We start from the raw sequence: 25,729 nt of genomic DNA on the forward strand, positions 1-25,729 counted from the left end.
ATGTCATGTGAGGTGTTCTGGTTGTCATACCTGCAGCAGTAGACTGTGGTTAACCTGTGAGAAGACAGGTGGGTTGTCGTTGACATCGGTGACAGTGATGGTGATGAGAACCGCAGAGGACAGAGGAGGATCACCTTCATCTGCTGCCTGCACTGTCAGCGAGTAATGAGGGGTCTAAAGAGGAGACAGAGATTAAATTCAGCATGTTTTTGTCCTTTAAGTCACTCCTCTGCTACATTCTTCGTTTTTTTTGGCCTTTTCAACAAATTAATTATCTTTATTTCAAGTTTGAGAGTTAAAAATATAATAAATCTTTATAACTTTCTCATTTGTTTTTTACTGATTTAACACAAAGAGAAACCCACTGACCTCCTCTCTGTCCAGCGCAGTGCGGACAGTGATTTCTCCACTGCGAGGATGAATAGAGAACTGCTGCAGAGGGTCTCCGCTCACGAGGGAGTAACGCAGCAAACTGTTGATTGGACCATCCAGATCAGTGGCTGTTACCTGAAGGTAAAGAAAGGGAGGAAAATTGAGGAGAGGAATAACACTTCATTTTCTTGTCTGTCTGGTCAGGGAGAAAAAGGACCAACAGATCCACACATTACTCTGGTAGCACCCAATCCAATAAGGTCAGAGGTCATGGTCAGCTACAGAACAGCATCTCTCTGAAGAGCAGTTTTTCATTGGTTCTGGGTTCACAGTTCTAGTTTGTTGTAGCCTTGTTACTAGCTTGAAAACAGATAAATTGCATTAAATAAACAGAACTCCCTTTGGACAGCCAGTATCAGGGATCAGGTACTGGTCAGTCACAGGAACATTTCAGGTACAAATATCAACATAAACCAGCGCACACTCAACTGATTACTGTGATTTTATTAGAAGCAAACAATACGTTTTGCCCGTAGCTTGATCAGGTTCACTCAACAGAATCACATGAGCATCCACAGGTGTGATAAATATATATGGGTCACATGACCAATTATCACAGTCATTTCCTTTTTTCAACATTTTTCAAAAAATAATTTTCCAGTTCATCCAAAGAGCATAATAATTTACACAAAATTACATTAATCAGAAAACATAGCATGATCCATAAAGAGTCACAAGAATAAAATTTTAACCTAATCCCATTATACAACTGACTGAGTTGAAAATCTTAAAAAAGAGACAACAGGTCTTCCTTCTGTCCCTCTACACTGATAGGTGGACAGGGGGAGTGACAGGGGACCTTCCATTTCCTTTCATTACTTTGCTGATGATATTCAGATCTATTTACCCTTAAAAGCTAATGGCAAAGAATCTATACAGCCATTAATAAACTACTTAAATGACATTAAAACTTGGAAATCTTTAAACTTTCTAAAGCTTAATGGTAATAAGACTGAGACTGTCATTATTGGATGGCCTGACTAACTTGCCGATTGTCTTCACACTCTCGGCTCCCTTGCTTCATTTAATTGACCCCCTGTTAAACAGTTTTTTTTAATTAGACACACAGATTAGTAAGACTCTTGGCTAATGTAAAGCCCTATCTCTCTTCTAGAAATGTTGAGAGTGTCATTCACGTCTTCATTATGTCACAACTGGACTACTGTGATTCTCTGTACATAGGGTTAGAACAGTCGTCTCTTTCTCAACTTCAGTTAGTCCAGAATGCAGCTGCTCGATTTTTAACAGGAAAAAGGATGTATGATCACATAACAGCAGTTTTGGTCTCTCTCTCCACTGACTTTCTGTCTGGTTCAGGATCAGTTTTAAGATTTTATTGCTTGTTCTTAAAGTTTTAAATGAGATGGCACCACATCTATCTGAACTCTTGCATCCTCAGACTCCACTCATAGAAACGAGAGCTTCTAAACAGTTGCTCCAGGTTGTTCTTAGATCCAGATGCAGAAATAGAGGTGTGTGTGTGTGTGTGTGTGTGTGTGTGTGTGTGTGTGTGTGTGTGTGTGTGTGTGTGTGTGTGTGTGTGTGTGTGCGCGTGTGTGTGTGTATGTATATGTATGTGTGTGTGTAGTTATACATGTTAATATACATGTATGAATATATTTTTGTTTTGTTTGGTCAACCATGGTTGTTTTAAATGTGTTATATAAATAAAACTGACATTGATGTTTCTATCACAGAACCATAATCACGACACTATCACAGAAATTGTCACCTTTATTAGTTGGAACACAATGTATGAGGTTGTTTTAGCCTTGTTTTTTTAACCTATCTATATCAAAATTTTGTTTTGTGTGGATTTTGTCAGAGTGGTAAGATTGACATTGTTTAAAGAACTGTGTAGAATTAACATTTTTCTATCTTCTGTTTTGATTGAAAGCATTGAGTCTAATTATTCATTAAAAACACAAAAAAATGAAACAATTACACCGACTGCACCATAATAATCTTTAATGACAGATTGTTCAATTTGTTTTCAGAAACTAATTTTGGGCTCAATAATAGATAAAGATGACTCATTAAGATTGAGATGTCTTGCAATAAAATCATGGGCTCATCCTGTCTTTGTTTTCCTCTTCATTGCTGTGGCTTTAGCTCATTCTAACAATGAATCCTATTATTTTCTCCGCTGACAGGCAACAGTCTGCCCCAATTATGTGAAAACAGTTAAAACATCTTTAAACAGTGACATGTTGCAGTTAAATGGTGAAAACAGAGAGATGGGAGCAGGACAGAAACGAGAGAACATGAGAGAAGAAAAATGTCAAATATGAAACCATATGATTACAGACTCATCATCCAGCCGTGGTTCAACCATCAGCGAACCACTGAGCTGTGTTATTGCTGTGTTATCTCCGCTGCTGGCCTGACAGATGCCGGCTGACATGTCGGATAACTGTGTGTGTGTGTGTGTGCATTAAATCTGTTTTTTACACATCTACGTCATCAATGGGCTGCCAGATCATCTTATACCGCTGTGTTGTTATAGTGTGTATGGAATTCTAAACATACGTGAGTCAAATTCTCTGTGCTTGTCTTAGACTTGTTGGTGTGTAATCATTTTTTTCCATTACCTGAATCATTGGCGAGCTGCCAGGTGCCAGACGCTGTCATACTGCGTGTTTGTGTGTCGGTGTGTCTGTGAGTGAAATGAGATTATCCAAGTGCATTTGCTTGTATGATCAACAAATATTTGTATGTTACACCTCTGATATGTGTGTGCTGATGCATGGTACTCATGTGCATTCTGCTCTGAACTTACAGATAACAGAAATGTCCTTTAGTTAAATTGAACCTTGGAAATATATTTAATTTAAAAACCAATTCAATTCAGTGATTCAATTAAAGATTACTGACGTTGTGTCTATGTTGTATGAATGTGCCCCACATTATGTGTGTGTATGTGAGTATACCTGAAGAATTTATCATATAGTAATTTATATAATGTAACTTTCACTTAAATGTATCTTTTTTTAGAGTGCATCACTCTGAAGACAACAGCTGTCACTTCACCTGCTCAGTTTCTGGCTCCTTTCATGTGAGCAGTAGGAGCTTTTAAAGCCACAACTTGAGCTGACTTTTTTCACAAGTTGAAGTCAAAAATCTTTTCTATGATTTTTTTCTACAAACACAAAAGTTTTTTTTTGTTTTGTTTTGTTTTTTTACCAATTTTGTTCATAAATTGTGTAATATCTGTATTTTAGAGCAGTGTTCTACAAACTTTTTATACTGTGTACCACCTCAGAAAATACTCAGCTCTCACAGTAGAGACATTTAGCATAGTTTTTATTTTGTAACCACATTTCGTCTTGTTTTTATTTGTCAACAATATTGCATTATATATTTTATTATAGTTATCGTCACATAACCACCATTTACGTTTCGTCTCGTCTCGTTTTCGTCACATGATAAAGGTTCGTTGACGACGATATTTTGTCATAATTTTCGTTGACGAAAGCAACACTACATACCATCAGTTGAAGATGTACCACAGTTTGAGAATCTAGGTTCTAGAGATGCAGATGAAACATCAGGACTGTCGCACAAGTAAGACTTGGACTGGTCACAGTAAAAGGCCACTCTGAAATGTGCAGTTTAATCTTGAAAAAATGCATTTAAAAAGATCACAACCCACCCTGCTCTGCCTATGATTGGCTTACCCAGTTATTTTTACCCTAACCCTAAGCAATCACTCCTCATGCCCAAACCTAACCAAACAAACTAATGAAGGCAATGAGAACCAGCCAATCAAAGGCAGAGCAGGGTGGATCATGATTTTTCCCACCTGAAAAAAAATTGTTTGATATATCCCACACTGCCCAAACTCATTTTTCCACTTTCTGCTTTGCATTTTTCCTGTCAATATGTTTTTTTAGACATCAGTGTGTTTTGTTGAGATTCTGAAATCATACTGGGCACTTATAATTTGCTCTGTAGCACGAAAACATCAGTGCTCAGCCGCAGAGAGCACCAGTGTTTTCCGATGCACAGAGGCCCGGCACAGAGTGGGGCTGCTCAAATCCACAGCAGCCGGGACACAGTGAGGCCGCTCACATACCAGCCCCTGAGACTCATGCTGCAGCCGGGGACAGAGCCCCCTGAGCCTGTTGGGTGTTTCAGCTGGGTCAGCTAATGTTAACCACACTGGTCACAGTGATGTCATACATGTTAACATAATATGAAGTGATAAAAAAAACAAAAAACAAAATAAAAACATAAAGTCGATATTCAGCTGCAAAATATACCTTTCACAAAAATACTGTTTTCTCAGTTTATTGTCTTAAAAAGTGGATTTTTTGATGCAACCAACCAACAATCAAGTGCTTATAAAGTATAATAGAAGATCTGTTCTTTCTTTTGATACATTCCATGTTAACAAATTCATAGAACTGAATATTCCGTGGGTGTTGGAAAATCAGTGGATTTTGCCAAAAATGCTGCTGCTGGCTTTTTAAAAACTTAAAAAAATGCTGGTGAAGAAAGAGTTAAACAGAAAGATGCAACCAATCTCCTAAAGTCATCAGTTTTACTAAACTAAGATGAGCTTTAACTGCCTTGTTAACTCTGTAAAAGACAGAACTCAACAAACTCCACAAAATGATGAAATTCCAGGCCTGATATACAAATATCTGCATCCCTTCCTGCATATCTTTCTGTGTAACTACACTTGTGCGTTAGCTCTTACCTTCATTACCAAGCCTCCAGGCGTCAGATCCTCTGATATCTCCGTGCTGTAGTCGCCTCGTCCGAACACTGGCGTGTTGTCATTCACGTCGGTCACGTTGATGATAACCGTGGTGATGTCGCTGAGGGACGACTTGCCACGACTTCCCTCTACAGAGAGGTAGTACTCCCGGGAAACCTCAAAGTCCAGCGGTTCAATGAGGGTCAGAAGGCCTGTAAAAGCACAGAGAAAAGACTGAATTATTGAAAAGTGAGAGAAGATGTAGCACAGATCTGATCCATGTTTGTACAACAAAAGCAGATAAATTTAAAAAATAAATTGATCGATTTTGCGGAATCTAAATTGAGAACCACAGAAAGTGAGACCCACTGGTGTGAACTTCTTTTCTTTTCTACCTCTCTATGGTTTATTTCACTTTGAAACTTCACAGAGCAGGTTGCTGTGTGCAGCGCTCTGATGTAATGTTACAGGATTTGTTGGGGATGATGAAATATTTGATTTTTAAACACTTCAGAGCATACTGAACATAAGTACAGACTTTGTAGTTTGTATTTTGTACTACAAAGTTCACTAACTGGACAAAGCTGCCCACTTCACCTCATGAGCAAAACACAGTGGATTCATAAAACATGTGAAAAGTCTTGATTTTGTTCTGTGTGGTTCTGCAGCCTCTTCGCCCCGTTAGTCTCACCAGTGGGTCCACCATTACAAATACATGTTGCATTGCTGCACACTCTGTCTGTAAATTCCAGTCAAGATTTCAAAGTTTTTCTTAAAACTACCACATAAAGCACGCTGAAGTCTAAATTAATGGTGAAGCCCATGGGCGTTGCCCAGCCTGGGCTGATTTTTTAACAACCCCCAAATTATTCTTTGTCCTCTTTATTAACCCTCCTCTAATTGGGTGGTTGGACGATGGCAGTGTAGTAATTTTGTATCTTCAGTGAATGCAACAGAGGCAAAACCTATATGTTGAAGTAGCTACCTCACATAATCAGTGTGAGGAAATGATGGTCAACATGATGTTTTACTGGTAAAATGGTTGAAGCTGAAGCAGTTGCACAAATATCCTCTAATGGTGAGCAGGAGAACGAGGTGTGTTTATGTCTGCACTGAGTAACTTTAGATCCAAGTTATGTGAAAATGATATGAACAGGGCATAAGTTAATTTGTTAGTGTTGAGTTTGTATGAAGTGTGTTTTCATTGAGTAATGAGGCAATTATATTAGTCTTAGTCTGGTAAAAGAGGAAAAACTTGAAATCAGAAGGTGTGCGATTGTATTTGTATCTTTAATAAGGAAAATAGGTTTAAAAATAGTGCGTTCATAACTAATTTGGAAAGTAAAGAACAGTTTTCAGGGATTTTAGGGGCATTACAATTTTTCGATGATTATGATGTGTACTTTGAATGTAAATAAGGCGCCATAGTGTGTAAAAAAAAAAGCTAAAAATAGAGCTTTTAAGAGTTATGGAGGATCCCCGAGAACCCTGTACAGAGGTCTGGGCTAAACCCTGGATATCCTCAAGCCCTAGAAACACCCCTGGTGAAACTGTATATAACATGGCATCTTGGGTTTGAATATTAGAGCCTGTAATGGCCATTATACCCAAGGCAAAAAATGGATGGATAGATGAAAAAAAAATGCCAGTAAAAATGGGAACCATTTTTAGGTCCATCAGTGTGTCAAACAATGTCAAGTTTGGCTTGAAGGTGGCACTAACATGGAGAATGGCTGGCTGTGTCTTTAAATTTAACTAGTCTTTAAATTGTAAGCGGCTCTCCTCATCAGACTCCACTTTCATCAGTCTGGGCTATAATTTGTGTTTCAGCTCTGGCTCAGTTTAATTACAGTGTAAACATGCCTCAAATAAAGCATGCTGACATGGTCATGTGTAACATGTCATCAGATGTAGAACTTTAGCATTAGGGCTGCAACAAACAATGTTATTGATTATTGACTAATCGGTTGATTATTATCCTTAACTAATTGGTAAATTTAGTTTATGTGATGCCCTCCAATTTTTCATTTTGTGCAACTTACAGTACAGAACACAACCATTTTCAGAATTATACAAAAGTAAGACAATATGTACATTTTTTAGTTGTTGTTTGATAAATGACTAGATGATAATTTACTTGTGAAAATAGTTGCCAAATACTGACATGCCATTTACACACCATCATACCACACACACCCACGTGAACATGGCTCCAAGCTAAGGATCTACAGTGAAGATTCAGGATAAAAACATGGTGTAAAATGTAAATTAAAACATTTTTTGAGTGAACTTCGCATGTTGGGGCTTTAGGAGACTTGGATTAGCAGTATGGAGGTGTTTTATATTTTTATTCTACTGTTTTATTACATTGGAAAACTGGTCACTATTCACTTTCATTGTTTGGAAGATTCTGCAACACTGTTGGGTGAACTATGCCTTTAAAAAGCCACTCACAGGCCTGTACAGCAACAGATTTTAGTCAGAAAATCTGGTCCAGATGAGTGACTCGTGATTCTTATTCACATTTTATTCAATGCATTTCCATCCTCACCATCACTGCTTTTCGATCTCAGCTGTCATCATCCCCTCTCTGTGTAAAGTAGCGGGATGCTGCTCCGCCTGAGCGCACATCATGTGAAATGCAGAATGTATATTATGTAGAGTGACAGACATAACACATATTTAAAATGGATGTTCTTGTGGTACAAAGTGCTTTGGATGAAAATCCCCCCCATAAGTCAAACACACAGTGCGTGTGTGGTATCATGTGACATATCTGGTGAACTCTCACTTTTGTCAGCTCAGTGAAGCTGTGAATTTAACCTTTCAGGAACCATAAATCTCTCCACAGCTGGCTGCTGTCCTCATGTGTTATCTGTCATCCACATGTGAAGTTTAACCTCAATTTATGGCGGCGATAAAAGAGGCGTCAGAGTCCTTAAAGGGGATATACAGTGTCATGTTCGCTCTCTTGTCTGTTATCGAGTCACTCCCTTCGGTTCGGTTTGAAGTGCTCATTTATCTGACCTGCCGTAAACCTGCTCAGCTTTAACAGATAGACCTTTTCACCTCCGCCTCTCTCCTCCTTTGGTCATTTCACCAATAGGACGTTGTTATTGAATGTTTGGAGTGCAGTTTCTAGTAGAAATGACTTGCCTCCAAGCTGGAGGACTGACTAAGACAATACATATTTTTTTCTGTTATTTGTAAAAGAGAAGAAATGAGATCAGGTAGAATGAGTCAGTTTGCTAATTACTAGAGCTGAAAAGTTGAACAATTCAGTTTGGAAATTTGATGCTTTTCTGTGTTTTGTTTTTTGATTTTTAAATAAATGTATTTAAGTTTTAGGCGGTTGGTTCAACAAAACAAATGATTGGAAGATGTCACCTTGAGCTTAGAGAATATCTGATGAACATTACTTTTTAATCTTTATAAAAAGAAATCCATACACGACTTTAGAATCTGTAGGATAAAGTCAAGATTTTGGTATTGGAACTATATCTGCAACAATCAGTCTATCGAAATAAAATTAGTTAAATTAAAACTATTTTGATAATTGTCTCAGACATTTACCAAAAAATAAATGTCAAACATTTGCTGGTTCCAGTATCTTAAATGTGAGGGCTTGCTGCTTTTCTTAGTAATATATTACAGTGAATGAAGAGTCTTTGGGTTTTGGACTGTTAGACAAAATGTACAACATTTTTCAATACTCAATCATAGTGAAGCAATTCGGATGATGCCATAAAAGTATAAGTTCAGTACCCAGCCTACACATTTGAACATGCTTTGGTTGAGTGCAGGTTCAAGGGGAACAGTTCGCCCCCAAGTCAACCCCCCCCCCCCCCCCCCCCCCCCCACACACACACACACACTTTTTTGCACACTGTTTTTTTCGTTTTTCAAATGTATTCTTTTGGTGCTTTAAAGACCACAATCTGAGTGCCATTTAGTTCCCAATAAAGTTGAGAGAAGGCAGAGATCTCTATGGCTGATATCTCAAAAACTCTAAAAAAAAAAAATCTAGATGGATAAACAGCACTACAGGCCAAGGGAAAAATATGTATTCTTGATTTTGGGGTGAACTGTCCCTTTAACAGTCCATGTAGGGAGCAAAACACATGGAATGCATTGGCTGAAATACAGTTTCAGAACCTACTGACTATTGTCTGACTATAAGTTAGCTTTTTATAAGCTATTTAAAAAAATACTTGAATTTATGCATAACTTAATTTGGTTGAAGATGTCTCTTGGCTTAAACTCCATTCTTGCATCTCAAGTTGCTGATTAGACTGTAAACAATAAGTGATGCTCCTGAGACTTAGTCCAGATATCCATTATGTGGACGTCCACTGGCTACACTGGAATCCCCAAAACACTGGCCATTACCCCAGTCATTGTTAGATGACAGCCACTGGATTCAGAGATCGACTATATTTTGACTTGGACATGGACATTATGGCTTTATATCCATCTCAGTCTTTCTGTGTCCCCTTAGTTATAAAAAACACAATTAACAAGTAAACTTGTAAATCCTAATCACGTGTCTCAGTTACCAACAAACCAGATCTAAACATGAAATAATTTGTGTTCTGATGAACCACTGCCACTTTTTATAGATATGGCTGTTTGGAGACAAGACAACCATAAATTGTTCCAACTTCATGTTTATGACACTCAACATGTCTGAGGAGACAGGATTTCTCTGTTAGTGATCTTATTATACCACACAAAGCCTGTGTGTGTCTGTGGACTGCAGCGCGTCTCCAGCAGAGTGTGTGGGTGAGACACACAACCTATTTTCTTGGGCTGCCAGCCAGTCTGCTGAGCCGCACTTCATTAAGATAAAACAAAACGGGATCCAACAACAACACACGTCTACCACCCCCTCAAACTAAACACCTCCAGGTTTCAACAAGTAAATTATTTGTACCTTGTACACTCACAGCACAGATCTCACTTTATTGATTTTTCTAAGATCAAGGAGATTTGTACAAGCAGCCTGAGTCTGACTGATCCAAGCTCTGTGATTTATTTATTTGTTTTTTTGTACCTTTTTCTACTGAGAGAGAGTTGGCTGAGCTCCTTTTTTTTATCAATGCAACACATCTCATTCATGCTCTTCTGTGCATTCATACTCAACCAGCACATCCACAGTCTTTACTTTTCACCGCAGAGAAGCTCTGCTGCTCATTTCTACACATTCAGACACTAATCACGGATCGAGTGCTTCGCTCAGGGAACTCTTGATGGTGTTTGATAAGAACAGACTGGCTGCTTTGTACATTTATTATCAGGTCTGAGTCAAACCTGAGTCCCATTTATGAGGCTCTGATCCAAATGGACTTGCATTCTGTATTATCTCTGTGTGTATTAGGCCAGCGCTGGCAATTCTGCAAATTGACAAGGATGACCACTTTATGGCACTATTAGATTTTTACAGGATGGACTGTTGCATCAGTGGCCCCATTTACAGGGCTTTATTTCAAGTGTCTCATCTCAATCAGTGCGGTCACATCTGCTGAAAACAGTGGAGCTGCTTTCTTTATTTGGCTTTAATGATGCAGGGACAACGACAGCTAATTACAGTGCAACTTCAGCTGACATTATCACTGGGCCTGTCCCAGACCCAGTATCTTTTCAGTTGAATTAGGTTTGGCCCTACAAAGGATTCACATTCCTTTTTTACAGTTCAGTGTGCCACACTCAATTCAGCCTACACCAGTATGTCCAGTGTCACCTGTCCTGCATACTCCACACTTATTAACACCAGGAATTAAGGATTTATTTCAACCAAATCAGGGATCCTTTCCATAATGCTGGGCTGAACCAGACCCATGTCTGAACCCAGGATTCAAACCCACTATCTTCAAACCTACGACCTACTCTTCCATCCACTTTTCTCCATGGTCCAGCTACTCCTATCCCAGATTCAAGGCCTACATATCCAGCCAGGCCCATGTCCAAATGTGGAATTCAAACCCACAATCGCAACCATTCTGCCTGGTCCAACTTCTGTTTGCCGTGGTCCAGAGCAGGGATCTCCCTGATCCAAGTCATTCGTTCCCATCCAGGCCCGTGTCTGAAACCACAATTCAAATGCACGACCTTCTTGCCACCTACTATAACTACTGTAACACTTACTATAACAATATGTGCCTGCCAGTGGCAAAATCAGGTAACAAAGGAATGTGTCACCCACCCTACACACTCTGCGGTGAGGCGGCTGCTGCAGCACATCACCTGCACTCCATTTCTGTTACCCATCTCTGCTTCCATCACTGTTAGTTTTGTCATTTGTGATGATTCAAATACTAGGTTTGTAAAGTTCACAGTCTGTCATGCTGTTGCATTTCTCTGAGTACAATGATGTAGCAAAAAAACATGAGCTGAAACTTCTTTACTGAAGATGAATCTGTGCCAAAAATTGCCTTTCCTGAAAAGGCCACTTGATGCTGGCCCCTAAAGTGAGTCAGCCCCTGTAGAATCTCATATGAAATTGCCCAGATTTACTGCAGGAATGAACATGTCTCGATAGCTAATCTCCCCTTTGATGACATCTGTTTAAATTATATTAAGACTTAACGTTATATTTTATTAAGGGCAGGACAGTTTTGAGTGACAAGTGCATGCCGTCACGAGTGGCTGGTTCATAAGCTTGCAGCAGCTCAACCTCTTTGCCCTTTTTTGGATTGGCTTAGATTTAGTCAGAGTCAGGCACTGCCAAGATGGCTCTTCAGAAACCTATGGTCAACGTCAAAGAGACTACATCTATGTTTTATATAGTATATTTGTACACCAGAATATTTGAAACACTTTGCTTTGCAACCTAGCAGGGAGTGTTCTTAAATTTCACTATCAGCTTGACCTACTGACCTATAAGTAAACTAATAGTAGAGGGAATTATAGCAAGTGAAGTTGTGCTGCTTGGATTATCACAACACTGAAGCATCCGAGCAGCACTGTGAGGAAGTGTTCTGGTTTCTAGACGGCACAATTATCAACAAAGAGGAGGCTGCTTTAATCTACAACCACAACACATCTGAGGAATCAGCTGCCAGCTGCAACCCATATGAGGCAGTGCAGAAACCCGGAACAATATTCAACCAGTTCTAACCTCTAGTCAGTCTGGAAAATGGATCCTTCTTGTTCTAATTATGTTAATGATTCACTGATGTCCCAACAGCTGTACATGAAAGGATTTATTGGCTGATGCATCTTGTTGAACTGGTTTCTTGGTGTGAGCACTAGGCTTGGGTGGTATAAAGGCATTATGGTATACTGGGCTATTAAGAAATCCTGACAGCATGATTTTCAATACCATTGTAAACACAGACGCTCCTCTTTCTATTAGACTGACACTGAGACACTGTGTTATAGAGTACATCTTATGCCACCCGGGGTCAGTCTCTGTGACAGCACAGCTGAGTAGACAGCTTCCATGTACAGAAGAAACATGATGTTTTGGGGATAAAGTTGGAGGATTAAAAGAAGATAAAAAGAAGAAAAATGCACATGCATTCCTCTGTTCTGGATTATGCTGTATTCAGTCCAGATAATAAAGGCAAGCTAACAAACACTGCAGACTGCTGACTGGTCAGTGTAGTGTTTCGTCCTAAGTGTGTAACTTTAGTGAACATCACAGACGGTGGGGGGCAGACTAATTACTGGTGACAGAGCTAAGGTGAATGCGTGCTGAGCAGAGGGAAGGGTGAGGAGTTAAGCTGTCATTCTGGCAGATTATGTACAGAGACTGTGCTGTGAATTTACAGATTAGGTTTGAGTTTGTCAGTGAATGAAGGCTACGGTTTCTTAAGACTGAAGCAGAGTTCCTATGTGTGTTGTTTCACAGCTGTGGGAATAGTGCTGCTGTGTCGATCAGCTCCGTCTACGTTGTGGGAGTATTAAGTACAGTGGAGAACAGCATAGTTGAGCCATTTTACACAAATTTAATACAAATACAGTTGAATGGTGTACATCCCGTTAAAATATCATGAGAGTACGAAGGTATGAAAAAATTCAATTTTATTGTGCCTTATTGTATTTTTTCATCATACTGTGTGAGTCTTTACTTTGGTTGTGCTGGATGGGAATCGGGGGCTCTGAAGAAGAGGTTGATTTTACTTATGATCATGTTGTCTGTTTTGTTTGTTGTCAAACAATAAAAAAAACAAAAATAAAATTCAACAAAAATCCCTTCTGTCAACCTCAGTTGTGAATATTGCAAAAGTTCAAAATGCCCATTAAAGTTAACTTCCAGTAAAATGAACTTTGCTTCCATTTTAACATGCTTCGACAAACTGGCAGACAAATCTTTGCCTCTCTGACTAGAGGTGAACCTTCCTTGTTTTCCTCCTTGAATAAAAGTCTTGGCTGTGATTTTTCATCAATTTTTGACTCCTTCCACCACCTGCCGCTTACAAGCTCAACAAGCTCTTTTTGTTCACTCAAAACAAAACCTTTTTGTAGTATTAGTGTAAATAATTCCCCAAATCCAGCAGATTTCCCTCCACATTCACACTATGTAATCACAGAGCAGAAACAACCACAGGCAGACATTTTTCTTTGTAACAGTCATGTTGGTGCAAGTAATTATGCTAATGTCTCAGATTTATTGTGGCACTGACTTACTACTGTTAAACTCCTGCACATTGTGTCTGTAATATAAACGGTGATATGGTTTATGTGCAGAGCTACAGCAGCTCCAACACGGCTCATCGTGCTTCCCGCTGCCAGCTTTCTGTCAATAAGGGTTCATATCTGTGTTTTGTGTTTTGCTCAAAGCAGTCTGAGCTCATTCTGCACAGCGTGATTCAACTTCTCAGAAAGAAGAACCTGGGTGAAGGTCATTTGTCATTGTCAAGCTAAAGGACTCTGTTTCCCACACGTCTCATTGTACACACACACACACACACACACACACACACACACACACACACACGCGCGCGCGCGCGTGCTCAGTGCAGGTTTCAGAATGTCAAACTGAAGATTTAATACGATGTTTTAAATGCTGCGGGTAATTTAATTTGACACTAATTTAAAACTAGAGGAAAGAAAGCTTTTCTTGAACTGTAACTGGGCCTTACTACGCAAACATTTATATATGTGTACTTGTGAGGACCCTTAACTTAAAACCAAGTCTTGATCTTTAAATAGCCCTTTGAAGAAGTGAGGACTGAACAAAATGTCCCACTTCCCATAAATGTCCTTACTCTTACATTTAAAACCTACACAAATCCTCATGAAGAAAACAGCTGTTCCAGCTGAGATTATACTAGTTTAAGTTACAGATCCATAATTTTAAAGGGATGGTTCACTCAAAAATGAAAATTCAGTCATTATTCATATTCATGCTGAGGTCAGATTCAGCTTTTTAGTCCTTTAACCTTTTAGTTCAGACAGTGTGCATGTGGCTCCAAGCTAAGGATCTACAGTGACGATTCAGGCTAAAAACATGGTGTAAATGACACCTTTCAAGTCACTGAACTTTTCCGAGTCAACTTGGCACCACCAGTCTTGAATTACACCAACACTGCAACACTGTTTTCCTGTGAAAATCCAGCAGTGTTTTGTGGACTAAAAACTAAACCTGACCTTCAATCAGCATGAAGGGGAGTAGAAAATGACTGAATTTTCATTTTTGGATGGACTATACCTTTAAAGGTTCAGATGCCAAATCACTGCACAGAAGTTTTGATCTCAACTAAACAACATGTTGCACAACAATCCACCAGGAACATGTATATGCATGTATTTGACTGCTGCACCTTGTCAGAGAATGTCAAAGGTAAACATTGTTCATTTGTTGAGCCAGAGACGTCTGTGTTGGTGTCCCCACTGAATTAACAGACAGGTCTCACTGAAATGAATAAAGAGGCAGTATTTTTGTACAGTTCACATCATTATGAATGAGGCTTAAAACCCAGCTGATTAGTCTGATCATTTTAGTCTTATTTTAGCCCAAGGGTCTGTAATCTTTACTGTCAAAAAAGTAATTTTGGGCCAAAAAAGATTTGTCCGGAGCCTCTGTTTTCCTCTGAGATGTTTTTGTTTTTGGATTTGGCATCCATAGTGAGCCTAGAAGGACTCAAGAGTAGCCACCGGCAAAATTTAGAGAGAAATGCACCAAGCTGTAGACATAAGCTATGATGCACATTTCTGCTGATGAAATAGGAAAACACTGGACCATACACTACCCACTTTTACAATAGAGAATGTAAGAATATCTATTGTAAGAAAAAATATCAGAATCATTGATAAATGAAAATTAACATGTTAAAAAAAGTTTTTGTTTCTTTTGGTCATTTTAGTCAAACATATTTCACAAAAGATTGTGTCTCATGAAAAGCACAGGCTGTCTGACCCACAGTAAAGACAACATAACAGCTCCCTCAGCTTCTCTGTGGTGACTCTTACACTATCTCTTACCAGCTATTTTATTGCCAGATTTTCTTCCTCTTTGATAAAACAATACTTTTTTTTTTTTTCAAATACCACCCTGTTTCTTTACCCCAAGCCCTGTTACCATTAATTTCAAGTAAGTGCTTCATTGAAAAACAGCCATAAAAAATATAAAACACAGCATGTAGTTAAAAATATTGAATTGTAAGCAAATTCAGAGGATGTCTTCCCCCTCATTGAATCTAATGTAACAGTTTTTTCATTACTTTGGGACAAATATAATAGCTAAGAACAAGGACAACAATGCTAAACAAATGTGGATAAACCCTATCCTGTGAAATGATAATAAATGATCTTGCAGCCTTGATAGAGAGAATACAGGACTGTTATGTACATGAGAATTTGCAAAAGTGTATACAGTCCAAGAAATCTATATAGAAAGCGTCAGTAGCCAACATCATAACTGAAAACTCTGTATATAGGTTATAAACATTCCAGAGGAGATGGGAAGAGGTGGTGCTAAAGAAATATACGTATAATGAATGAATATACATGTAGTGGATGACTATGTACAGTATGTGCACGTATTACTTTGCAATATTCAGGAGATTAAAAGTAAAATGTTTCTCATGTATAGAGAAAAATGGTCAGTTATACGTGGTAGAAACCAAAATTCCAAACTTACTGTCTCATAAAAAATGGTTTGATGTAGGAACTTATGTGAAGTATAATTTTAAACAAAGTACAAATGGTTATGTGCACAGTTAGGTTCAGGAACATTACCACTGGCTTCAGAGAGTGGTAGGTTTAATGTCACTCCAGAGGAGGACACACTCTGTGTGCTATGTCAGCTCGGTGAAACTGTGAGTGAGAATCATTTTTTGTTTTGCTGGCCAGCATATGAGAACTTAAGGGATGTACTTTTTACTAAAATGTCCTCTATTTATGCTGATTTCTTCTGGCTGGACAGTTATAAGAAGCTTGAGCTATACATTAGAAAGTTGGGGTTATACAATACTGCTAAATTTGGTATCGATCCGATACCACATAAATACAGGGCAAGTATTGCAGATACCAATACTTTTTACTTAGAAAAGCAGCTTATCTACTTGTGTGTAGGGGAGAGTAATGTGTCATAGTTTATGAAGTGAATGCATCATCAATGTGCAAATTTGAATGAAAATTGAAAATTTGAATTTTCATGATCATTGAATGAATTTGTGATTTTTCCTTTAATTAGTTAGTTAGTAACACAGGACAAATAAAAAATACTTTGTATTAACTAACTCAATATTTGCAATTTTATCAACAAACTCAATTTGCAAACATGAAATCTGCACAAAATTATCACTGGAGAACCGAGCACTGACAATTTTACTTTTTCAGTTAAGAGTTTTGTTCAGTTTTTGTTCATAAACAATATGACAAAAAAATTCCCTTTCATTATGTACAATTGTTTGTGAAAAATAAAGTCAATAGTGCAAATTAAAAAAAGTGCAAATAACTAAAGAAAAGCAAAAACTACTATTGGCTCTCATTCACGACCCCCAAACCCCCAAACCCTCCTGTGTCCAAGGAATTATTCCCTGAGGTCCCCTTCTGGGCCCTGTCCCCATATTGAGAACTACAGATTTATAGGTTTTTGTTCAGAAAATAATAACATGTTCACATTTTTCCCTTTTATTGCACTTCTTCTCTGACTTCCTAATTGTCCTGCCTTTGAGAAAATTCTTTCAGCTTGCAGTATTTTTGTCTGCAGCTGTAAAATAACTCCAAACTGTGCTCTTCTTCCTCTCTGCCATCATACAGCCAGCAGCGCTCTGCTGAGTCGAGTATCTGCACGATGGCAACAACTCACAGCAGGGGAGGAGGGGGAGGGGCAAAGTGAGCATGAGCGAAGTGACACAAACACTATGATGTAACGGGATTTGTGTACTGAACATAGAGAGGAGAAACTAAAAGTTAACTATTGATCTCATCACGCAAGTATTGATCAATACTGATACCAACGTTGGTATCGATACCATCGATATTTAAGATAGATCCGCCCACCACTATTAGAAAGGATATGTTATTTGTCAAGCTTGGGAGAGAAGGCAGAGTACTCTGTTTTAGACTGAGTTATGAATTGGACTGTGATTTTTCTATTGAAAGGAAAATGTTTGAGCACTGCAACTGTATTTGGTGTCTTATAAACCCATGAGGACTGGGCACTGACACAAGAATAAAAGGAAATCAATCAATCAAAAAATATACGTCTATAAAGTATATACAATATATTCCCTCTACCTTATTTTTTTAGTAACAAAAATAAAGAGAAATTAAAGAGATTAAAGTTTTTTTTTTACTTTTTCAAACTACATTTTACTCTAGTCTTTTTCTGTCAACAATATTGCATGTTAACATGGTTAGTGTTGGTACTGTGCCATTACCATCTCGTCATCATCTTGTTTTAGTCATGGAAAAAATGGTTGTTGCCAAACATATTTAATTGTGTTTTTTGTTGACAAAATGTACCGCAATACAGATAATACAAATGTATCCCAAATATGACTTGAACACTCAAACATGTCTGCGTATGGAGCTGTACACCCGGGTCTCATTAGTAGACCTAAATCCCCTCGTGCTATTTTATTTAACACACTGACATCAACTTGACACTGCAGTAAATTACAAAGTAGTTCCTATATCCAACATATTTCCATATACCTGAATCTGTTTTCATGTTTTCTATTTGTAGTCCACAAACAGCGGCACTTTTTTGCTAATTTATCACAGAATTGTAAATGTATATCTCATGTGTTTGTGACTATGCTATCCGTGTCTCTCTTTGTATCAGATGGGTGTTTCAGTCATTCGTCCTGCTTTTTGACACTTTCATGGACTGTCAGACACTTTGCTGTGATTCACTGACACATTACACTGTCATGTTGGGGAAAGCACCGTCCATCTGGCACCTGCACTAAGATTTGACAAACTGCAGTACGGCAAGTGTTTGAGAAAAAAAAACAAAACAAAAAAACACCTTCTGATCCAGGGTCAGTGTGAGATTTACTGTTTACAACTGTGTCCTTCACGGCATCCTTGAGGAGAATTACTGATGACATATGAGCACTCATAATTTATGTGTATAATTTTGAATCATTCTGTGGACATCAAAAAACCAAAACTCATAAATTATCGAATGCGATCTGAACAAGCTAGTGACTTGTTCTGGATTTTGTCATATCATTGATAAAAAGAAAGAGAGAGAAAACTATTGATTAAAAATTTACTTACACAAAACAAGGAAAACTTTACTTCATACTGTTCAGTTAAGAGTTATTTAACTTTTTGATGAATCTGGTTGCTGGTTGCAAATGTTGTGCACATCTCTTAACAACTGATTAATCATTGATAATTAATAACATACAAAACTGATTAATTGTTACCATACTTTGTTCAAGAAAGTAAACAAACACCTTACCTAAAACTACAGTTTGACATAAGAGATGCTGTCATGTCAGTCAGTTTATCCACAGTGATTATAGATACAGTTGGTGTCTCCATTAAGAATTGATAAGAGGCAAAAACAGTAGTTCTCCACAACAGTACCAAGATCGATCACTTCTGGAACCAGGTTCACAGCTGGGCTATGAATCAATTGAGACTACAGTGTGTGTGTGTGTGTGTGTGTGTGTGTGTGTGTGTGTGTGTGTGTGTGTGTGCGCGCGCACTGGTTATACTCAGTTCTGTATGAATTTTCATTACTTTCACTGACATGTCTTTAAACAGATGCTGACTCAGCAGGTCAGGCCAGTTGACCCCTATGTACAACTGGTTTGAAGATGTAGCTGCACAGCAACAGGGAAGTAAAACGGGTTGAATTGAGTGTAAATTAGAAACAAAGACAGGTGCAGATTTAAAGCCCTGTACACCTCAGGTAGTGGTTCAGCTCTCGGTGTAATTACATACTGAGAGAGTAAACAAAGAAAGGCGAGAAGAAAACTGTGTGTGATGTGTGCAAGGCTGATCAGAGGACTTATTGATCAGTACAAGCTACACAGAGAGAGAACAAACAGGATGGACCAGCAGGAGATGTCCTAGATTGTAAAGTTACCATCATCCTTTTACATTTAAAAGGACCAGTTCAGCTTTCCAATGAAAATTATGACTTTAAATACGTCTGTCTGACTCACCATTTCATAAATTTGGGGTTGAGATCCAGACCCATGTAGCAATGATACATGAATTGATGTTCATGTACGATCTCGGCCTGTACCCACAATCTGTTGTGACCAAGCAGATTTGTCCATGTGGTCACTACAGATGCTGATCTACAGCACATATGTGAACCTGGCCTCAAATCACACTGGAACAACCAGAAAATGAAAACGGGTAGAAGATTCTGATGCCTCCACCTGCAACAGTTTCATACAACTGTGACTTTTTGTGTTCCCTACACCTGATTGAAATCATTGATTCATTATAAATCCCATTTGCAAGTGTCCCAGGAGTTTGAGAAGTATGGCTCTATTGATACAGTATACAGGTAATGAGAAAAAATTGCAAGGAAAGAGCTATTACCTTTATTACCTAATAGTATCCAACACAGTTATTCAAAAATATATCAAAGTCAAAAACTCGGCCATCTTGAAAGTCAGCTATCTTGAAAGCGTTGGCCTCCAAAATATAATCAGTTCATGTACCTGTTATAGAGTGTTAGCACACAAGATTTGGTGCAAATCCGTCCACCCGTTCAAAAGTTATCACGCAAACAAAAATCTGTGACGGACAGACGGAAGGACGGACGCACAGACTCACGTACGGCCGGACAACCAGAGAACAGTATGCCTTCAGCCCGGCACCTTCGGCGGGCGGAGGCATAATGAAGCCAAGATTGAATCAATAAACAATTATACAAACTGTGTATGTCATGTACTTTTTTTTTCTACACCATATGATGTTACATGTTACACAGATGGTTTGTGGAGTAAGTGAAACTTCCTGAGCATTTGTCAAAACAATACGAGTCATTTAAAAAACTAGCAGTCATATACATTCCCTCTGGGACTGTTAGTATGTCACTTTATTAGATTTTAATATTTTTCAGGCAAGAAAGTTTCCATTTAGATTCCCAATATGCAGCCAGTTTATCCAAATAATGCATATTTGGATTTTTTTTCCATTTGCAGTGTTTTTGTATTGAGTGTCTCTACTGCCCCAGAATTGTCAGATACCACGTTGTTGTATCCCATGTGGTATTTTTATTATAAATGGAACAATGTGACATTCTTATTTTCAAGCACAGGACAGAACAATCCATCTGTATCTATATGAGTATCTACCATTCAGAATAAATGAGTCTTTAGCTGCAACATTCTGTCCCTGTTTCATGGGCCTGTGTCTCAGGGAGACAACAAATTTCTCTTTTGGTCCCTCCCCAAAGTTTGGAAACTACTGCTCAAACTCAACACCAAAACCCTCTGGAGAACTGACTGTGATTACTTTCAGTTAGGGCTAATTTCTGACGCTCGATTTATTGCTTTAGAAACGTCAGCACTCTGCCTGAGGTATTTTAGTTTTGTTCTTCTATCTAGCTCCATATGTCACATGAATAAAGGAATTTTCTATGTCCAAAGGAGCTCAACAAAATTGCGAAGTCTAATGTATTTCTACCAGTGTCTGTTTATTTGCCCAGTTTAGCATTTCTTCTGCTGCAGGATGCGGTCTGAGATTCTGATGGCCACGTCTTGGCTTTCCAAACTTTTAAACTCCCTGCTCTCCCCAAATAATGAAACCTAATGCAGTGGACAGTAATCAATGAGTGCAGTTCTTCTGACCAGCTGCCCTTTAATGATTTATTGGCAGCAAGCCGTGAGACGGTCCCACACAGTCCAAAGAGCAGACTGCAGTTCACTCACAAACTCTTCAAGTTTTTAAATCCAGCAGGGGACGAAAACAAAAACTCAGGGTACTTATCTGAAAGTCCAACTCTCTGACCAGAACCTTTCAAAGCAATAAAACTTTTATTTCTAAAAACAAAAGGTTGACACGTTCATTTTGTGTCAGCAGATTTGCTCAAGCATTAGATAGAAATCATAATACTGAATTGAGACAACCAATTCTTCAACAAAGAAACTGGCAGGAAGGTGTTAAATAGAGAGCATCTAGTCTTTTAATCCTCTTATTACCTGTTAAAAATCAATAAATAATGTAACTAGTTAGAACTGGTCCTCATTTGGGATGTTTAAGGTATTCAAAGATACTATAAACAATACAATGACAGTATTATTAATTAAAAAGACTAAACTAATTACTGTAACCCTGTGACTAAAATGCTGGCAGCCTGCAGCCACCTTGGAGGGAAATAAATTATAACATCAAAACTTTAGTCGTGTTTGCTGTGGAGGCAAAGCACATCCTGTGTTCAGAGTTTACATACAGATGTACTGCCCACAACAAACTCACCATGTCACCATGTGCTGCATGCTGACTATGGAATGAAAAATGAAGTCTGCCATCAGACATTTCACACTGAAGTATACTCAAGAAATATGTTTTCTCTGCATCACATTACTGGTCCGAGCTGCTGTTAAATATTTATTAAATATTTTTTGACAGTACATTATACATGTGAGCTCCTGCGTTTTTTCCTCTTCCTCTAATTATTGTACATGTGGGTATTTCTCATGTACATTCTTTTTATTTATTTATTTATATTGACTAGAAAACATCTCATAATGTCTATAATCTCCCTCTATTTATTCTTATTGTCGTGTTTTTCTTGTTTTCCTGTTCTTGTCTCTTTTACTGTTTTCTCCTCTTTTACTAGTTTTAGTGTCTTTTGCTTGTGTCTTAGTTATATTTCAATTTTGAGGACTCAATACACTGAATTTAAGTTGCCTGGCTGTCGTCATTCCCTGCATCCACACCTCAAAACCTCCAAGAGAAAAGCTCCTGCCCTCTCAAGACATCACAATATAAATGATCCATGATATCAGATCGGTCCATAGACCAGATACTGCATTTTAGCCAGTATCAGAGGCTTCCGATCCCATACTGTTATCACTAAAGCAACAACCCTGAAAGGGTGGCTGATAGGTTTGGAGAGTTTCTTGCAATGATTAACAGTAAAAAAAAAAAAAAACAGCTTAACGAGCCCCACAACACAGGAGCAGCAATCTGGCTCTGCTAAACCAACTGTGTGCTACCTGTTCAGCACCAAACAGCTGACAGAAACAGTTAGTGTCTGGCTAATTGTGAACTGCAAGGCAGAGTTGCATTCTCTACCGACTCACACTCTGTCATCAATGTGTTTCTGTTTGTAACTACACCCAAGTGAATGAAGAATGGATCATTAAGATGTAAGATAAATATATAAAGTGTATAACAGCAGCCAGGACATAAACTGGTTGGTTTTTGCAGCAATCCTAGTAAATATGCTATTATAAACACTTTACAATCAAATGAACACGTCACATCTTTTTAGACTAGAGAAGGGTATATTTAATCCTGAATACAGAGTCTTAAGTCTGTACAACAATATTAAATGTCTATCTTAGTCTGAGCAGTTTAGCAGTCTTCTCTGACAAACACAGTAAGTGAGTATCCATGTAGACTCACTATTGAAGGGTTCTCTAAATGGTTTGGGATGGCACTTTATGTTGTGAACCCTCCATGTGAACATGTAAACGGAGTGGGAGTGAGCAGTAAGAGGGTGTAAGAAAATCCACTGCATTTGTCTCATCTGAGCCCTCAGAAGGCATCAGTTCTATTCTCCTTATTCATTAAAACATGGACACTTTTTTCTGGAGTTAGTCTGGCTGTCAATTTTGTGCACACAGTAGACAACAGGGATGGAAGTAACTAATTACAAATACTAAAATACTCTAATTAAGTAGTTTTTTTGGGTACTTGTACTTTTCTGAGTAGTTTTTCAAGTCTGTACTTTTACTTGTACTTAAGTATGCATTAATCTACTTAGTTACTTTTAAAATAATAGTAGAGTACTGAGTACAATTTGAATGAATATCCTAACCTTTCATCTGCATTTCTCTAACCAATCAGGTGATCTGCCAATGAAAACCAGGACATACAAATGAAAAACTAAACAAAATGCTGCAGCAGCACGTGTTTGGAGTAAGGATATAAATGATTAATCATTAATGAATTAATTACCATTAAGAATTGAAGTGAATTCATGGACATTTAATCAATAGTTATGACATTAATATGCACCTGTCTGGTGGAGTCATTTGTTGAATAAGGAAAATTAAACTTTAACATGACAAAACATGAAAAAGAAATTGAATATAAGAGGACAAAACATGTTTTGTATCTTATGAATTAATAGCTTATTACTATTACTTTTACTTGTAAAAGTAATATTTTAGCAATGTTATGGTACTTGTACTTGTGTACTGATTGTCACTACTCTTTCCACCACTGCTAGATACAGAGAGAAGAAAAGAGGTAAACTCAGCAGGTGTTACAGCTGTTCTCAGAGAATGAGTCAGTGTTCCTATGATGAATAAACTGACCTTTATGTGTTCAGTCATTGAGGTACAAGAAATACAGTCATGAATCTTGTGTCTCATTTTTTAACCCTGTATCACAGAAATGTTTTTTGAATCAAATATTGATTTTATTTGACTGTGTAAAGTGCAAGAAAGCTCTTTTAAAACTTGTCTGACCTGTCCGTGAGTCCAGCAGGAACCGTCTGTCCTCATTGCCAGAGACGATGCGGTAGGACACAGGATCCGGCCCCCCGCCGTCTCTAGTTAGGGCGGAGACGCTCACGACCTCAGACCCCACCGCCAGGGATTCTGGGAGCTGAGCGGTGTACTCCGAGCTTAGGAAGACCGGCTGGTAGTCGTCCAGGGAGACCACATCAACCGTCACCGTGGCTATGGAGTAGAGGTGGCGAGGCAGGCCGCGATCGGTGGCCTTCACCTTCAGCTCAAAGGTGGGCGGGGTGTCAGGAGTCAGCGGTTGTTCGAGCCGCAGGATCCCCGAAAACTCATCCAGAGAGAAGTAGCCGCTGTCGCCGGCCAGGAGGGAGTACTTTACCTCAGAGTTTATACCTGGAGGAGGTGAGGATGGACATATGTCAACAACATACTAACTGAAAAAAAACATTACAAAGCACTTTTAATATGCCACTGAGTTTGTTTTCAGTCATGTAAGTATAAGCTGTATATTGTTGCTGAGAGACGTGCTGCTGCATGACACCTGGAGTCTTTTCTGTGAGAGAGAAAACAAATTAGCCAAGAAATTGCAACTGTTATCAAAACCACATCTGGATTTCCACAAGATGTGGTTATAATTAAAAGTGAAGACATGTCAAAGCACAGGGAGGGAAAAGACAAAAACATCCATATAACTTTCATCTATATGATCAAAAGATGAAAAGATTTTGATGTTAAAACTTTTATGCACGTACCAAAAGACACAGTGATAAAAATAATGATCATCATCGAGTGTTTAACGGGACAGCTTGTACTGTATCTTTGTGTATACAGTAGATGACGCTCTTTCTCCTGACACTGTGAACAAGTCCACCACAGTGGCAGAAGAAGCGTTCAGATTCTTTACTTAAGTTAAAGTGCCAATAACACAGTGTGAAAATATTCCACTACGAGTAAAAGTCCTGCATTCAAAACCTTACTTAATGGCATAATATGCAACATGTTCTTTGAAAACAATGTACCGACTCATTTAAACATAATCACTTTCAATTAGAGCTGCAATGATTAACCAATCACTTGACTTCATATGATTAAATTAATGATTTAATTGATTTCATAATTAAATTAATCATCAACTTTTTTGATAATCAATTCATCGGTTTGAGCATTTTTTTAAAGAAAAAAAGTCTAAATTCTCTGATTTCTGATTCTAAAAAGGATAGTTCACCAAAAAATGAAAATTCAGTCATTATCTACTCACTCTCATGCTGATTGAAGATTTAGTTTGTTAGTCCACAAAACCCTGCTGGAGTTTCAATTAAACCCCCAAGCAACTGAAAAGAATGATGGTTTGATGGTTTTCAAACGTAAAAAAAAAACCAAAAAACATAAAATGCCTCCATACTGCTTGTCTGCTGTAATCCAAATCTCATAAAGTCCTGACATGCAAAGCCAACTAAAAGAATGTTATTTACACCGTGTTTTTAACCTGAATCTTCACTGTAGATACTTAGCTTGGAGTCAC

At 38.3% G+C, this 25,729-nt stretch overlaps 1 protein-coding gene across 1 annotated transcript in view; it reads right to left on the reverse strand.

Annotated features, from left to right (window-relative positions):
• Positions 1-25,729, reverse strand: part of fat2 (FAT atypical cadherin 2) — a 147,111-nt gene that overhangs the window by 58,645 nt on the left and 62,737 nt on the right. The window contains exons 15-18 of the mRNA XM_084719817.1: positions 24,211-24,600; positions 5,135-5,346; positions 370-507; positions 31-174 (exon numbers count right to left, since the gene is read on the reverse strand). Coding sequence (XP_084575943.1) covers positions 31-174; positions 370-507; positions 5,135-5,346; positions 24,211-24,600 — 884 coding nt within the window. The remainder of the gene's footprint in view (positions 1-30; positions 175-369; positions 508-5,134; positions 5,347-24,210; positions 24,601-25,729) is intronic.

This window comes from Lutjanus erythropterus, chromosome 5 (genome assembly GCF_056507025.1).
Source record: "Lutjanus erythropterus isolate fLutEry1 chromosome 5, fLutEry1.hap2, whole genome shotgun sequence".
NCBI lineage: Eukaryota > Metazoa > Chordata > Actinopteri > Lutjaniformes > Lutjanidae > Lutjanus > Lutjanus erythropterus.